Source organism: Balaenoptera musculus, chromosome 8, assembly GCF_009873245.2.
Source record: "Balaenoptera musculus isolate JJ_BM4_2016_0621 chromosome 8, mBalMus1.pri.v3, whole genome shotgun sequence".
NCBI lineage: Eukaryota > Metazoa > Chordata > Mammalia > Artiodactyla > Balaenopteridae > Balaenoptera > Balaenoptera musculus.
In genome coordinates this window covers 38376350-38394591 of record NC_045792.1, presented here as the reverse complement: position 1 = coordinate 38394591, position 18242 = coordinate 38376350, and the positions used below count along the sequence as shown (strand labels likewise).

At 50.2% G+C, this 18242-nt stretch overlaps 1 protein-coding gene across 1 annotated transcript; it reads right to left on the bottom strand.

The window, feature by feature from the left end:
• Positions 1–4727: 4727 nt before the first annotated feature.
• GPR83 (G protein-coupled receptor 83) lies at positions 4728–17184 on the bottom strand. The gene is made up of 4 exons (XM_036861825.1): positions 16801–17184; positions 12021–12146; positions 8674–8807; positions 4728–5413 (listed from the first exon to the last, which is right to left on the bottom strand). The coding sequence occupies exons 1-4, from the start codon at positions 17164–17166 to the stop codon at positions 4792–4794; spliced, it is 1248 nt and encodes a 415-aa protein (XP_036717720.1). The 5' UTR covers positions 17167–17184; the 3' UTR covers positions 4728–4791.
• Between the last annotated feature and the right edge of the window lie 1058 nt (positions 17185–18242).

Here is an 18242-nt window from a genome sequence, read left to right as displayed (position 1 = left end):
TGCCAGCTTTCCAAATAAAGTCGTATTCCTTGCCTCAGCACCTTGTCTCCCGATTCATTGGTCTGTCGTGGGGCGAGCAGAGCGAGCTTGGACGCGGTAACAGTTCCCATCACCCTACGTGCCAACCCCTACCCCTTCTCCACCTGAGGTAATCAACATCCTGAACCCTGTGTTCATGATTCCTTTGCCTTCCTCATATTGACGCTGAGCAACTTAAATTCATGACCAGTCTGAAGACAGGGTCCCTGCTAGGTTAAAAATAGGAAGCAAGGAGGAACTGTTAACATCAAGCACTTTGTCACCACGAAGCAGCAAATAGCTTATTCTCAGCAAGAGAGGCTCTAAAACATGAACCCCAGGGCTTTCTCACATTAACTATCACTGGCTATTCTTTTCCCCAAATGCCTCCAGCATTGCATGCATTGTATTTGTTCTTTGCCTAACTACGCCTCGAAAAGAGAGAGAATGGCAGGGGCGAGGCGTCGGGGTGAGGGTGTGGGGAGGGTACACAGAGATGCCAAAGCAAGATGCTGACGACCTGATCCCACAGCACTGGGAGCATCTTCTACCGTCTTTGGGCAACACTCTAGGACAAGCATGTTTCCCCAGTGGATGCTGCAAGACCCCCAGTCTTTCCTGGCCCCAGGCACTCTGGCATAGCTTCCATCACCCTAGGGGCCCTGGAGGCACATCCCAACCAGCTTGGAGCAGTGAGGGTTTAGCCAAGTTCTGCCTGTGCTGTCTGGGGACCCTGAGGCCCTGGGCAGCTGTGAGACAGCTGTTAACCTTGGCAACCTGACATAGTTGGTCAAGCAGGGCACTGGCCACTCAGGCATCGCTAACAGCTTGTTGGGAAGACGCTTCTAGCCAGAGGTGAGCCCACAAGGCAGCATGAGATTCTACTTGTTCTAGAAGCATGGATTCACTGACCATGGAGCTGCAAGGGGCCCTGGAACCCATGGAGTCAAGCATTTCCCTAAGCATGTAACTCAAGCACTGGTTTGGAGACAGTTAACAGGTTTTACCCCAAAAAGTGCCCCATAATCAAGGAAATTCATAGAACATCAGATTAAAAACAAATTAAGTTTCTTTCCTACAAGGCTTCTCAGAACGTAATCTCAAGATTAGGCTTTGGGATCTCTACCTGAGCCTCAGTTTCTTCATCTGCAGTGTAGAAATAATAACGCCCACCTTGGAGAAATACTGAGGGAGAATGAGCTCACGGGCTCAGAGACATTTAGCGCAGTGTCTCACATAGGAGGTGTCAGCAAATCCTAGTTCGCCTCTTTTCTCCATCGCCTTTCATTTTCTTTCAAATGTTCCCCTAGGCACAGTAAATTCCCTACTGTGTAATTATTTAACATTGATTTCCTGGGCTCTGGATGGCAATCAGGGTAATTATGTATGCAGTGGAGGTGTTACCGAAGCAGGTCTGTCTGCCCACCACTCAAAAATCAATATGAGAGAGAGAGAGAGGGAGAGAGCCAACTGTTGGTAGAAAGGAAAGTTGCTTTTAATCAGAATGCTGGCAATCTGGGGAGATGGTAGACTCAGTGTCCCCAGAAACCACCTCCAAAGATTCTGCTTGGCCATGAAAGATTTAAAGGGAAAAAGGGAAGTAACCTCAGTTAATCATTGAGATTAGGGGTCAGAGTCGTGGACATTCCCCACTGTGTGCAGGCTTGTCGACTCCTTGTGATCTTCCTCTAGATGTTCTCTTGTTCACGAGGTTACTGAAGGGGAAGCTAGGGAAGACATCACCTATCACATACGGTTGTCAAGACAATGAAATGAGATAATGCATGTGAAGTGCATCACGTGCAGGTACACGTGAAACACTCCATATTCTAGTCAGTCGTAGACACAGTAATGACAGCCACTGTACATCAAATAGACAAAATAAACTAATATCGTAAATTAAAAAAAAAAAAAAGAGATCTGGTCATCTGTTAATTACTTGTTCTTCATTTCTACTTCTTTGATCTACAAAAAGAACCAACACGTTAGGCAAGGTACTGTGTGATCCAAAGATGTGAAAGGTGTGCTTGGGCCAGAGATGAGTAGAGCATGCGGATGCCTGGCTTAAGAGTTAGTTACAATATAGCTTTGCTAAAGTGACAAGAAAAGGGGCTTCCTGTTGAGGGCGGTTTCCTGCAAAGAGCCGCTTATAGAGGCTCCTACCCAGCTTAGCTGGTCGGACAAGGGGAGCCCAGGTCCAGGGGGGGCAGAAACCCTGTGAACAGGAACGTGGTACCCACTGCACCCTGCGCGTGGGAGCGGCAGCTTCGCCTCCTCCTGAATCACCAAGGAACAGATGGAGTCCCGGCTTAAATCACTCAGCACAGATTCATTTCACAGATTTCACAAAAGAGGGGACTCGGTAGCCAGCTCAGTGGAAGAAGGCACTAACCGGAGGTTTTCAACTGGCTATTTACCCGCTCAGTGTTTGTGCTTGCTCAGCTGTAAAATGTAGAGGTGAGAGCTGAGGCTCTCCACGCTCTCTTCGTCTAATCTTTGTGGATCCCCATTTTAAAGGTCATCAACTGTGGCCTAATCACAAGTCCAAGAAGCACAGGCCACACACCCACTATGTATTTTATTGAGACTGGAGCAGTTTACAGTAAAGTCCTCATGACAGCACAGTGGAAAGGTTCAAGTTTTACACACGTCACATTCACAAACACAAATCACTTCTGCTCTGAGGCACACAGGGAACGTGGGGTGGGGGGAGACAGGGAGCTGACAGGAGACCCAGACTTAATGAGCCATCAGCGGGGAGGGTCTTCCACCAGAGAAGAGCCTTCTCTGTGACTTGGCAGAATTTCTAGATGCCCTCAGAGAGGAAGGAACAAAGTGAAGCCTTCTCCGTGATTTCAGAGCAGGACAAATTTTCTGTAATCCTGTCGCCTGTTCTCTTTCTGGTTCAAAGAATTTCCATGGCAGCATTAAGAGACAATACACACAGACCTGGGAGCCACTTGGTCTGAAAAAAATCCACCTGGGGATCCCTATGGGCTGAAAAGGCTCTCTCTGTCCCATGAAAGTCACTTTTCTATCCACTGTTCAGAAGATTATTTTTTAAACTTTACGTCTTGAAAATCTTCAAACATCCTCGTAAATAGAGAGAATAGGATAATGAACCCCCATGGTTCCTTACAGAGAAGCAGATGATATGACCAAGTTCAGGTTCAATTAACAGCCAAGAGATCTAAGTGAACCTTGGACAAATCCCTTCTCCCTGAGCCTCAGTTTCCCTCTTAGTTCCATGGCCATGCTTTGCTTTCAGGATCTCTCTGGTGCTAGAAAGAAACCTCAAACCACTGTGAGAGCGGCAATTGTTTAGGGCTGGTGAATGAAGCTGTCTTCTGCCCGATGCGTCTCTCTTCTGGATGACACAGTGAGTCACTCAGGGCCAGATGGAAAGTGATGAAAACACTCATTGTCTCTGGAATGAGATTTCTCTGGCAAGTTGAGTCACTAAGGACCATCGCGATGCCGTAGGGTTCGATAAGTGACACGTGAGCCGCCAGAGTGATGTTGACAGTGAGTCGTCTTGTGGGAATTGGTGTGAAGAAGCCTTATTATTCAGATGACACGGAGGAGAAATGGCTTGACTAGACAGCTTGGGAGGATGAGGTGTCTAAGCATGGCTATTTCCAGCATGTTGGAAAGCCTGCTCCCTCATCTCCTGCAAAAGCAGGGCAGTATTTCACCACCTCTTGTTCTGTGTGCTTGCAGGAAAGGAGAACTTATGCCTCCTGGATGAGTTTTATTCCCGGTTCATCACAATGGCCGCCATCCGAGGAGAGGTCCTTCAGCCAGGCCCTTGCCACCACCGGCTGCAGGACGAAGGCAGTCTGTCCGCTCTGGGACAGTGTTCCCCTTGGGCTCCTCTCCCACCTCATCTTCGAACTCTTCTGATGGACACTATTCCCGGGAGAGGGGTTCAGGAGTTCTCGGCTATGCCCAGTTTCTTGCTTACTTCTAAATGGAAAAGTGTAATTCAGCATGAAATGAAAATCATAGGCACACACACACACACACACACACACACACACACGGAAAGAAGCTGCAAAGAAAGCCACAGTATTTTGACAGAACTTATCAGAAGTTGGTGGGAGGAGGAGGTGATTTTTATTTTCTTCTTTGTGCTTTTCTGAATGTTCCAAAGTTTCAATAACAGTTTTTCTTTGTTTTAAGGAAACTCAGTAATTCCTCTTTCTTTTAAGGAACCCAGTCGGTCTTTTCTTGTCACGTGGTGGGCCGCCACAGAACCGGGACTCAGCCTGCTCCAGTGACTTCAGAGAGCGAGGCATACACACCTCCACGCCGGCTCTGGCTCGCTGACCTTTCACCGGCCGATGGACCTTTCTCAAGCAGAGCTGGGCATCCGGGTCAGCCACTCTGCACGTCTGACTCAAGGGTCCTTCATGGGTGCTCAGTGGTGGGAGGGCCGTAAGGCAGCTGCCGACAGGTGTAGGCAGTTGACTGACTCAGTCCCCACGGGGGCCGAAGCTGTCCTGGGTCCCCTGGCTGCTCAGGGAACCAGCATGTCTCAGACAGGAATTCACAAACACGTGTCAAGCTGGGAGTTGTCTTTTCGTTTTCCCATCTGACGGGTCAAGGAGCCTAGGCACTCAAACGTCCTTGGGCTTCTTCAGGAAGTGCTTCCAGCATGTGAAGGGGTGTGAGGACAGGCTGTTTTCCAGGCTTTGTCCTCAGGCCCTTTCCCAGCCTCATCTAGAGACAGAGCCCCGCCCCCCCTGCCCCTTCCTGCCCTTCTCCTCTAGGTCACTCTGCCACCATAGGCTCCACGGACGACAGGTCTGTCTTCCCAGACTGGAGCTGGGAGGAGGGCAGGAGGCTGTTGGCTAGTGGAGCCCTGAGGCCGCTGCTTTTCTCTGTCCAAGCCACCCTGAAGGAGGGGACCGGGGAGGGCGGCCGCTCCTCCTGAGGCTTGGGCGACCTTTGGCACATGCGCAGTAACGCCTTCAGCTCGACCCTGAAGTTCTCGTTGAGCCAGCAGTAGATGAAGGGGTTGTAACAGGTGCTGCTCATGGCGATCCAGTGGAAGGCAAAGTAGAGGGCATTGCTGGTGTGGATGACCTTGCTGGACAGGAGGAGGACGTAGCAGTTGAGGGGGAACCAGCAGAGGGCGAAGAGGACCACCACCAGCATCAGCATCTTGATGGTTTTCTTCTTCTTGCGCCGCAGGGCCAGGTATTGCTCCGTGGTCACATCCCCGATGGTGTTGCGCAGCCACAGCTTCTTGGCCACGCGGGCGTAGGCCACGGAGATGATGAGGAGGGGGAGAATGTAAAGCAGGATGAACGTGGCCAAGTCCAGGTACTTCCAGAAGAGGTCGGCTGGCTCAGGGAAGTCTGGCAGGCACAGGGAGCGGGCAGTGTCCTCACTGGGGGCAGGGGAGAGAGAGACAGAGAGGGAGAGGGATAGATAGAGAAGGAGGGTGTGAAATTAGCATGGAAAAGCCCCATCCCAGGAACCACTGGCCTCTCCCTCCACTGGGCTCCTGGTACATCCGTCTGTTACAGCACATGTGATGAGCAGCCTAATTATCTGATTACATTTTCAGCTCTCCCACTAGGCTGGGCGTTCGATATAGGTAAGAAATACACCTAGGGCTTCCCTGGTGGCGCAGTGGTTGAGAATCTGCCTGCCAATGCAGGGGACACGGGTTCGAGCCCTGGTCTGGGAAGATCCCACATGCCGTGGAGCAACTAAGCCCATGAGCCACAACTACTGAGCCTGTGCGTCTGGAGCCTGTGCTCCGCCACGGGAGAGGCCGCGATAGTGAGAGGCCCGCGCACCGCGATGAAGAGTGGCCCCCGCTCGCCGCAACTGGAGAAAGCCCTCGCACAGAAACGAAGACCCAACACAGCCAAAAAAAATTAATTAATTAATTTAAAAAAAAAAAGAAATACACCTAAGTGTCCATCAACAAATGAATGGATAAAAAAGATGTGGTACATATATACAATGGAATATTACTTAGCCATAAAAAAATGAAATAATGCCATTTGCAGCACAGATGGACCTAGAGATTATCATACTAAGTGAAGAAAGCCAGGCAGAGAAAGACAAATATCATATGATATTGCTTACACGTAGAATCTAAAAAAAAATGATGCAAACGAACTTATATACAAAATAGAAATAGACCCGCAGACATAGAAAACATACTTATGGTTACCAAAGGGGAAAGGTCGGGGGGAGGGATAAACTGGGAGTTTGGGATAACATATACACACTACAATATATAAAATAGATAACAGGAATCTGAAAAAGAATTTATATATATATATATATATATATATATACACACACACACACACACTCATATATATATATAACTGAATCACTTCGCTGTACACCTGAAACTAACACAACATTGTAAATCAACTGTACTTCAATTTTTAAAAAAGAGAAATACACCTAGATCACTCTGTGTCCTCTTTACTTTGTATTATTCCTAGCCCAGAATACACACCCAATAAATATTTGTTCAATGAATGAATGCAACACTGGTGTTCCTAGTCTTAGAATTAACTCATCCTGGGAGCATGATGGATTCAGGAAATCTTGGAATTTCGCATTGTACTACCTACTCCCATTCCAGAGGGGATCCAAGGAATGGGGCAAAGAAATGGGTCTTGAGAATGTGAGTGGCAATGCCTGAACTCATACACCTTCAGCCACTCAGACAAAAAGTACTTATTTTCTATGGAATGTAGCCAGTCCTCTTCAAATTTTTTAGGGACATCTGTGTATGTTGGAGAACCCAGAGCTGGTGGGTTAAGAATATGCAGATTATGATCTGCTGAATGAGGTGGCAGGGAGCTCCCTCAGGAGCTCAGGAGCTCAAAACCCAGGGGCCGTTTTGACTGAAGGCGCAGTTTCAATACACTCACACAAAGGAAGTCACAAGACTATTACTTACATCCCAGAATGGGGGCACTATGAGCCAGGAGAAGGGCAGTCCTCCCTCCCAGGTCACAGGTGAGCAGGAGAGAGAGAGAGAGCAGGGTAGCAAGCACCTGTTACTTATAAGGTGGTTGGGGCAGAGATCACTAATTTTTCACAAGTGGTCATTTTAAAAGATGCCCCAGGAAAAGCAAGGCAAGAACTTGTGGCTGGAATCCTAAGCTCGTGTCTTTATCTAAATGTCCAGACTCTGGGTGCGAGCAGGGTTTTCGTACTGTAAAATCTCTGAGCAGCAACTCAAAATTGCTACTTTTTTTTTTCCATCATACCATGTAGCTTGTTGATCTTGTTATACGTGCAGGTGGCCATCACTAGTGAAAGAGAGAAAACTCTCTTCGCTTTTGTTAGCAGAAAAAAGAAATAGCCTTCCATATATGAAGGCAGCTGGGGAGTCTGAATGCTGGGAAGGGGTGGGTATGTGATTCATTCAATAGCCTAGAATTCGGGGACAGAGACTTTATAACTTAGTTGAAATTGGCCTTCAGAGCTTGTTCTCTGGACCCCGCTTATGTCACAGGAGTGTATGTAAATGTATGTCTCAGGTGAGGCAGCACATGGTAAGACCTGCCAGCAGTGCACCCCCTAGATCCCCTTTACTGGTCTGGAGCACCAGGCCCCCAGCTCCGGTCCACCCGACCAGACACAGCTGTCAGCCGTGATCTTCTAGGGGCCTAGGACTACCCTAAGGCCACTGAAGATACTTCCCACAGATCCATTACGAGCCAGAAGTGGCCAGGTATCTCCATTTTCCCCAGGAAGGCCTGGAATATGAAAGCCCAGCTCCCTTGGCTCAAAGCGGGCAAACTCTGTGTTACCAGTGTGCTCCAGAGCTCCCTCAGCAAACCACACCTTCCCTTGGTCTCTCCTCATTTGCTGTCCAGCTTCTCCACTGCCTTACCCATTACCCCGGGAGCACATTCTTAAAAATCCCAGGCACATGTACCTTTCTTTATCTCAGGATCTGTTTCTATGGAACTTCAGCTGAAACAACAATGAACTGATGAAGATCACTCTAAGCTCATTCATTCATTCAGAAACTATGTACAGAGAGCTCGTGATGTGAAGACGGTAATATAGATGCTAGGGACGCCAAGATGGCAAAATCAGAAATGGGGCCAGCTCCCCCCAACCTCACAGTCTAACAGGGGAAATCACCTTTAACTAACTAGCAGCACACACGAGCGTTTAAATTTCAAGACACTGAGTGCTTTCCATTCTGTGAGAGCACAGGACAAAGCATATGATAAATGGGAGGTGGTGGGGAGGGGGGTAGAGCATCCTGCCTGAGACACTTAGAGATATACATGTTTGTTCGTAGGTTGTGAGAGGGAATTTAAACACCACCGTTTTAAACAGGGTCTGGGTGATTCTGAATCTCAGTCTGGGTTAGTACCTGTCCCCAGTGGCAGAAGCCGATTGCTATTGCCTTGACCTTACAGACAAAGGGACAGAGATTAAAGAGGAAGCTAAAAGTGCTGCGAAGAAAAGACGAGAAAAAGCAGAAAAAGTGCAGAGGATACGCACGGGCCTGGAAGCAACAGGATGGGAAGGAGACAGAGAGAACGGCTCAGTGCAGCAGGTACTGGTAACTCTGAGATTCAGAGAGGGCTCAGATTTCCCTCTGTCAAGGTTCTCCGGATCCCTAGGCTGCTCCCCACTAGTTCATCTCACCTGTACTTGAAGGTAAATAATTTCTGGCAGATAGCGTGTGGAAGTGAAAAGAACGTCGCCATGGTCCAGATGACTGCGATGTAGATGACACCTTTTGTGATTGAGATCCGGGGTTTTAACGGATGCATGATGACCTGGAAGACAAGCAAACTGGGCATCACTGGCTGAAGACAGTTTGAAGTAACTAAGAAATCCAGACGATGCAGCTCACTTGTCACAATGAGGCAGGTAGGTCCTACATAGAGTCAAGCACCCCTTAACTCATGATCGAGCCCCTGAGCTGCATCACCCCACCGTCCAGCCCATGGGGGTACAGAGAGGGTGTCATCTGGACTCAGAGACTCCAGGCAGTTCAAATGCCCCTTGCAGGACTTCCCTGGTGGCGCAGTGGTTAAGAATCCGCCTGCCAATGCAGGGGACACGGGTTCGAGCTCTGGTCCGGGAAGAGCCCACATGCCACGGAGCAACGAAACCCGTGGGCCACAACTACTGAGCCTGCGCTCTAGAGCCCACAAGCCACAACTACTGAGCCCGAGAGCCACAACTACTGAAGCCTGCACACCTAGAGCCCGTGCTCCGCAACAAGAGAAGCCACCGCAATGAGAAGCCCGCGCACCGCAACGAAGAGAAGCCCCCGCTCGCCGCAACTAGAGAAAGCCCGCGCACAGCAACAAAGACCCAATGCAGCCAAAAATAAATTAATTAATTAATTTTAAAAAATGCCTCTTGCAGGTCATGCGTGGCAGAAGCCGGGTGCAGTGAGAGGATGGGGGAGCGGTGAAGGGGGAGGTCTGTTCCCACGACACCCACAGCGAGGCTGGCACAGGAGCAGCCGTGGCACCTCGGGATCTCATCTCGTCTGCCCATGATTCCATATCCTTTAAGTTACAAAGGGCTCCGAGGGGTCTGAGGGCGACACAGGTCGGGAGGAGACTCTCACCACTTATCATGGGAAGCTGCACTGACCTTTATTTGGGGGTTCACCACATCGTCTCTGAAAGCCATTTCTAAAATTGCAGAGGGGCCCAGCTTTCCCAAGCCCCAAATTAAACCATTGTTAGAGGCTTTGGGCTGAAAAGCATCTTGGAATTGATTGCTACTGTATGCCAATCAATTCTCCTAAAAGGTTTAAATAAAGACTTGGGAATTTAACAGCATCCTCATTTTAAGATTAGAATCATTATTCCTTTTTTTTTTAAATTGAAGTATAGTTGATGTATAATGTATAAATTGCAGGTGTACAATATAGTGATTCACAATTTTTAAAGGTTATACTCCATTTATAGTTATTATAAAATATTGGCTATATTCCCCATGTTGGACAACATATCCTTGTAGCTTATTTTATACCTATAGTTTGTACCTCTTAATCTCCTACCCCTATATGGCCCCTTCCCCATTCCCTCCCCACTGGTAACCACTAGTTTGTTCTCCATATCTGTGGGTCTCCTTCTTTTTTGTTATATTCACTAGTTTGTTGTATTTTTTTAGATTCCACATATAAGTGGTAGCACACAGTATTTGTCTTTCTCCGGCTGATTTATTTCATTTAGTATAATGCCTTCCAAATCCATCCATGGCAAAATTTCATTCTTTTTTATGGCTGAGTAGTATTCCGTTATACATAGATACCACATCTTCTTTATCTATTCATCTGTTGATGAACACTTAGGTTGCAAGATTAGAATCATTATTTCTTGAAAAAGCCATTTGGGGATAGGTGAGTCGGGTCAGAAAGAGAGGTCATAAAGAGCTGCCGTTGTCTCAGGACACACCGGACATTCTGCTGTGTCCTCCCAAGTCTTCTCCCAATTTTTTAATGTTTTATGGGAGGAATGGGCTAGGCTTTAGAAGCTGCCCAGCACATCTCCATTCTGGACTTTGCCATCCTTGCCCCTCACACGCCATCGTGGTTCAGGTTGATAAAGGGAGTAGAAGCCTCAGTCAGAGGCCCTGGACACATGAAGAACCTGTAGACTCTGGGACGGGATCCCATGTGTGGGTATATGTCACAGCAATGTGGCCAATGTGGGTAAGACTTGCCCCCCTGCTCCTCAGACCTGCCTTTGGCCCAAGGGTCAGCCCTCAGTTAGCTGTGTTAAATGCAGTGGGTATAGTCCAAGTAAAGGTGATCCAGAGTCCCTCTTGTTGAATTAGGGGAGAAGGTTAAGAAAAGGCAGGAAATATTCGTATGCAACCTTTTCACACTTTGCACTAAAACATCTGTAACATAAATGCCAAAATGACGGCATTTCAGGGTTAAAGAGACCTCAAAGTTTGCCAAGTCCAATTCCCCATTAGATGCATGAATGTCCTCTAAAACAGCCCTATCAAGTGCTCGTCCAAGCCTTGCTTAAATATGGCTGGTGACATGAAACTCACCTCCCCAGGTAGCTTTGTCCACCTTCAGACACTTCTATTAGAAAACTCTTCCTCATATTGAGCTGCATCTTTGAGTCTGTATCTTAGAAGCTCCCTATCCCTTGGTCATTGTTGTACCTCTTGGAGCTACTTAGAATAAATTCTCTCTTTGTCCTGGTGGCCCTTACGATACCAGCCTTGTACGTGCCCTTGGCATCTTCTCAGAGCAGACTAGTGATCTTCTAGAGATCCGAGCATGAGCCTGGAGCCGGACAAACCTCAGTCCTATTCCTACCTTCATCAATCACCAGGTATGTGATCTTGGGCAAGCTATGCATGCCCTTTCCTGAGCCTGCACACCTTGACTCAGCAGAGACCCAGTGTACAACAATGGTTCACTGAGTCAGCATGAGCGAGGCGCCTGTGTGAAGCCGCCCTCCTCCAGGATGGGCACCCTCAGGTCCTCTCCAGCTCCCTTCACCATATCGACCCATATGAATCTGACGGAGCAGGACAGCAAGCTGGGCCTCCCTACCCCACCCGACACCTGCGCCTGCCACCTGCCCGCCCCCCTCCAGCTTGTTTACCTCTTCCACAACCTGGGTCCAGAAATATCCATCTCATCTCCCAGCCAGGAGCCTTGCCTCGGACCTGCATTTGCCACTCTCTTTTCATCTGTGATTTTCCAGATCTGCTTTTCAACCCCCCAAAACAAACTCATTCAGCTCTGACACACAAAATGCTAGCAGTGAGTCTTCACTGGAGCAACACACGTGGAATAATGTTTTGCAGTCCCTAGCACAAAGGGGGCTATATGCCTATTTTATCCCCTATTTTAGGGGCTATATGCCTAATTTAATGCTCATAGTGGTCAATAAGAAGACAAATATGCTCATTGAAAAATGGGCTAAAACACTGCCTTCAGCCCCCTGGAAAGCAAAGCCGGGGAGGGAAGGACAGGACATCGTGGGGGTGGGTGCCCTCACCTGGTGGCGGTCCACGGCGATGGCTGTCAGCGTCAGGGCTGAGACGTGCAGGGAACAGTACTGGGCGAAGCGGCTGACGTGGCACATGCCTTTCCCGAACACCCACGTGCTGTTCACAAAGCGGACCTGGAGACGAGCCCACAAACATCAGGAGACAGACAGGCCTTGACACTGACACCCGCTCCCTGTGGTCTCTGAGGAGCATCCCACAGGAGCCTTCTCCCCCTCCTCCTTCTTCCTCTGCACTGCAGGACTGTGGGTCACACATGCTATTCTCCAGCATGACTCATTCTCTCTCATTCAGTTCAACAAACCCTGACCCTGCTGTTATGGCTGGGCCCTGTTCAGTGCCGGGACAGCGTGGGAAGGACATGGGCTCTGGAGTTAGATTTCCCACCTCTAATCTTTTCTAGCTGTGTGACCTTGGGCAAGGTAGGTAACCTCTCTGAACCTCAGTTTACTCATTTACAAAAAAAAAAAGGCTTAAAAATCTCTACCTTGTATCTTATTGTAGGGATCAACTTAAAAAAAAAATGGCTACAGGGACTTCCCTGGTGGCGCAGTGGTTAGAATCCGCCTGCCAATGCAGGGGACACGGGTTCGAGCCCTGGTCCGGGAAGATCTCACATGCTGCAGAGCAACTAAGCCCGTGCGCCACAACTACTGAGCCTGCGCTCTAGAGCCGGTGCTGTGCAACAAAGAGAAGCCACCGCAATGAGAAGCCTGCGCACGGCAACAAAGAGTAGCCCCAGCTCGCCGCAACTAGAGAAAGCCCGCACACAGCAACGAAGACCCAACGCAGCCAAAAAAAAAAAAAAACACTACTTAATAAAAAATAAGTAAGTAAATAAAAAATTAAAAAATAAAATAATTTTTAAAAGGCTACAAAGTGTGGAACACGTCTGGCAGATTGCTAGAAAGATATGATTAGAAATAAATAGTAGCCATTTTTATGGTAATAGTAAAATTCATTTTTGGCTCATATGAGTTCAGACTCATGGAGGAGACACATCTGAAGAGTCACAACACAGCACGTGGGCTGTGCTCTGGAACCCTAGCTAAGCAGGCCTGCGACACGTCATCTGGGAAGGAGTCCCAGGGGCCTGCAGAGGTGGGAGCAGGGACCAGGGTCTGGGCAGGGAGAGAAGACAAGCTCCCAGGGCATGTGGGGTCCAGGGAGCAGGCCTAGGCTTCACCCTACATCCTCCATGGCTATTTGCTCACTCACTCAGCTCCTGAGCTCCTGTGAGTAATGCCCCACACCCGAGAGAGATCAGGCCTTGATTCTGATCAAGGAGCTTCCAATGTGGGCAGAGGAGGACTCAGGTATCTCAGATGCAAGACAGAAAGTAGTCAGTGCCCTACAGAAGGCTCAGACAAAGGGCCACCAGGTGGGGTGGGAGTGCGCTGAGGCAGAGAGAACGAGAGAAGACACCAAAAGAAATAGAGCAGGTCAGCTCGAGAGGAAGAATATTGCATAGTGATTTATAGCAGAGTATTTGCCAGTGATAGCTGCCACCTTGGGCAAGGCGCTTAGGCCCAATGAGCCTCACTTTCCTCATCTGTAAAATGGGGCTAACCCTTGTTCACATGATTGTTATGAAACTCAAACACATGTAAAGCAGATAACACAGGTAAAGCAGATAACACAGGTAAAGCAGGTACGACAGTGCCTAGTACATAGCAAGTACTTAACGCTATTAACTGCCATTATTATAACATACTAGACATTTGAGATGAACGTTAAAGAATAGGTAGGATTTGCCCATGGGAAGATAAGGACAAAGGGCTTGGCACTAGGTCAGAAATCCCAGGACCTGTTTGGGGAACAAGGGTTGGAACTGTTTGGCTGGAGTGTGTGGATGAGAGTCATGAGGGACAAGTCTGGTCTGATCATGAACCTGGGACAGCAGACCATGGACACTACTCTCTTTGGAAATAGGCAGGGAGGAGCAGCCCAATAACATTACAGAGCAGGAAATCCTTAGCCACTCCTACTTCTCACCTCCCACAATCAATGAGTCACCAAAGCCAACCAGTGCTACCTCGAAGGGTTTTCAAATCCATCCCCTCTTCTTCAGTCGCAAGGCCGTGGCCCCAGTGGAATCCCCCATCATCTCTCACCTGGTCCATAATGGCCTCCAGACAGCTTTCCTTGTCCTCTAGTCTGTCCCCCTGTAATTCAGCCTTCACGCTGCTGACAGCATTTTCTTAATCAGAAATCAGATGCCTGCTTAGAATCATCATGCCTTTCAAGAGACAGCCAGATGCCTGACGAGCACCCAGGCCCGCTTGCAGCCCTGCCCCGGCCTTTCCTTCTGGCCACCTCTGCTTCCCCCTGCCCTGCTGGCTCCTCCGCTGGCCTTCTTGCCTCCGCCGCTCCAGCTACAGTGAACCGCTCAGCATTCCCTCAACACACCGTGAACTTGGACACCCTTGCCTTTGTTCTCCCGGGTCCCTCTGTCTGCAATGAACGTTCATCTAGGCCTGGGAAATGCCTACTTATCCTGGCCCCTTCGAAATGCCACGTGCCCTGAAAAGTCTCCTTTGACCCTCTCGTGGGACTCTGGCAGGTCAAAGTAAACGATCGCCTTCTCCAGGCTCCACCACATTCTGTGTACGGCTCTGCTGTGGGAGTTGTGAATAACTGTTCGCTTTTCTCTCAATGACCAGAGCTGGACTTCATGCCGATGTAGAGTATAAAGTGGACAGAAAGGGAGACCAGGGAGGAAGGCTATTGACAGCAACCAGCCCAAGGGCAGGACATCTTACCCCTTCAAGGAGCCTGGCTGAGGGCTTAGAAGACCCGCCCCTGGTTGCAAGAGCCTTGGAAGCTCTGACAGGAATTTGGATTGGGGTAGTTGCATGGATCCGGTTGAAGGCCAAGCTGCTTTGGATCAACCGGGAGCGGGGACTGGGTTCTCAGGACCCTGACATCCCCTCTCCTGCAGGAGATCCTCCGGGTAGGGGCTGTCAGCTCTCAGCTGCAGCCTGGCCTCCCTCCCCACCTGCCCTGTGTCTGCCGCAGATCTAGCCATGCATCCTGCTCTGGGCAACAGCATAGGGCCATGCCCTGGGGCCTCCCAGTTCCCATCCTGGGTGGCCGAGTCCAACCCCAGCACTGCAGATTGTCAAGTCAGAAGCCAAGGGGAATCCAGGAGGAGCCAGAGATGCATTGTCCTGTGCTTTAAGGCAGCAGGGCGGGGCGGGGGGGCGGTATCTGGAAGTCCCTTTGTCCTTGGCTAGTCCCCAGAACATCCTGAGTGACCAGGAATCTGTTAAATGTAGGCAGGAAGGAGAGCAGGAGAAGTCCATGGTTTGGATTAGTGGTCCAAGGGTGCCCTGCCCCCTAGGTCCCAGTTGAGTGGCTTAGTGGACAGACCTCTGGCTGCACTTGAGTCAGGGGAAGTAATTCTCATCCTGGCTCTGCCAATTACTAGCCAAGTGACCTTGGACAAGGCATTGAACCTCTCTGTGCCTTAGTTTCCTTATCTGCAAAATATGAGTGAAGTTCTCATAAGTGAGGACGAGAGAAAATGTAGTTTTTAAACATAAGGGTTGGAAGGACGTTCACACAAGTGGATAGGCTTGTGGGAGTTCACTCTCTTCTTTTTGCTTGTCTGTTATGTCTGGTCAAGTGTGTGTGTGTGTGTGTGTGTAAGAAAGAGAAAGAGATAGAGAAAAAGAGATATGAACAGATATGGTTTGGTAATAACTCAAGTATCAACAAGATTATTCCAGCAATTGGAAAAATGTAACTCATGCTGCAGAAATACAAGGTGTATAACTGTCATGATGATTACTTGGTCATAGCCCTCCCAGTCTCAATCATCCATGAGCACCACAGTCCCAAGTCACGGAGGGAGAGAAGTGACACCACTAAGGCCCAGCAGTCAGGGCTCGGTGGAGGCTGTGGGAGCGAGAAGGGGGGCTCACCCACCACCCTTGTGCGAATGCCCCCAGGCTGCCCCAGCTCTGGGGCCCAAGCCCACCTCACCCTCATCTCTTCCACAACACAGTCTTCACACACAGACTTCGCTGTCAAACCACAGAAGGCAAATGCAATTTAAATAAGTGGTTGAGGAAAATTCACTCATGGTTCCATTAACAACTAGCAACTGTTTGATATTTCAGTTTGGTGCAAAGCAGCACCCCATGCTGGGGCATTTAATGGGCTGTACTCCAGTTGGGAGGCGGGGGGGAGTTGACTTAACGATCTATGCTGGAATTTCAAGGGGCTTTGATTTACTGCTCCATCATCAAGCAGGTTCATGCTCAGTAACATTAAACAGGAAATGGTCACTTGTTCACAGCTGGCTGCAGACACTCGAATCATTGACCCCAATGCCATGAACTGCAGAAGCTCTGGCTTAGAAGATGATGAGAGAGAGACAAAGACAGAGAAAGACAGAGTCGCAGAGAGGAAAAAAAGATGAAGACACCGAGAGATAGAGAAGAGAGACAGACCCCCGAGAGACACACAGGCAGAAAGACAAAGAATGACAGAGACAGACACACTAAGAGCCAGACCAACAGAGGAGAGTGAGAAATGAGAAATGAGAGATGAGAGGGCAAGAGAGAGGAGACTAAGAAAGATGAAGACAGGAAGCCAGGCAGAAGAGGGGGGCCGGCAGGGAAATGAGGAGAGAAATCGGGTGGAGAGAGGGAGAAGGACGCAGAGAGAGACAGAAAAGGGAACAAGAAAGACATCGAGACAGCAAGAGAGAGGACGACAGAGAGAGGAGAGAGCGGAGCGCCAGCCCAGCCCTCGCGGTCTCACCAAAGTGAAGGGGGTGTTGAGGAGAGTGATCATTATGTCGGCGACGGCCAGGTTGACGATGAAGAGGCTGGTGGCCGAGTGCATCCGCCGGTTCTTGAAGATGACATGACAGACCAGGACGTTGCCAAAGAGCGAGAAGATGATGATGAAAGAGTAAGCCATGATGAGCAGGGCTTTCACCGTGGGGTTCTGGGACTCGGCCCCGTAGCGCCTCCTGCCCACGAAGTTCTGCCAGTCGGAGAAGGTATAGTTGTTCCAGGAGAAGAAGTGTGAGGCGTTGGGCCCCACCAGGGCCGCCTCCGGGCTCTGCTCGTCCGCGGCTCGCGCCACTGCGAGGAGGCAGAGCAACACGCACCGAGGGATCATCTTTGCAGGAGCCTCCGCGCCCGGGACGGGACGGGGCGGGCGGGACGTCCCGCCAGGCCGCGCACGTGCGCTCGGGCGCGCGGAGAGGAGCGCGCGGGGCTGTGTGCGCAGAGACTCCCGGCCTCGCAGCGCCCGGCCGGCGCCCACTCCCCGCCGGCCTCCCGCCCGCGATCGGCGCGCTCCGGGTCGCCGGCTGCACTTTTGTGTCTCCGCTGCGCCCCCCGGCTGCGGGCGAGCGAGTGCCTCTGCCTATCGGGCGGCGCGGCGTCTCTCCGGGCGACCGTGACGCGCTCCGGCTCCGCGGGCTTCCCCACCCCCGGCCCCAGCCCGCTCTCGCTCTAGAAATAAAACTCCAGCCAGGCGTCAGGGCTGTTTCCCTAAAAACACTCATCCGCCTGCTTTCTGCTTAAGCCTCGCCATCGGAAAGGGAGCGGGCGGAAGGCGTCCCGGGGCGGTTGGGGTTTCGGGGGGCGCGCGTCAGGGACTGGGGCCGCCCTTTCCAGGCAACTCCTTGTTCCGCGCGGGGCTACTCTGGTCCAGTCTGAGCGTCAGGCTTGGCAGGTTTCAGGTTGAGGTGGGTCACTGGGGCCTGGCAGTTCTGGCACAAGGTGAACAACGCAATCGATGTAGGCTTTCTCCAAGCGCCTTCAATGATCAGACTTCAGATGTCCTGGGAGGCTGGCCAGGTTTTGTTTCCTTCCCTTCACTAAGACTCAATGTGTGTGTGTGTTGCGGGGGCGGGGGGGGGGGCGGTGCGGCGGGTTGGAGGGGGTGGCTTAGTTTTTCAAGGAAACACTTCAAAGCAGTTCTCCTGACGTCATCCAAGAATCAAAGGAGATCAATAGCTCTGTGCCCACTTCCTGGGTAACTGAGTTTTCTGCCCTGGGAGTTTTTGAAGCTATATCTGTAAGGGGTGTTACCCATGTTGTTTTCTGTTCCCCACCTACTCCTCCAGGAAATCTTGATATCTTGCTGACCTGTTCTTTCACTCCCCCCTGTGAAGTCTCTCCCAGTCACCCCTGGTCCACCATCCACCTCACCCGATCCCATTGAATCAGAGTCAAATTCCAGTTTTA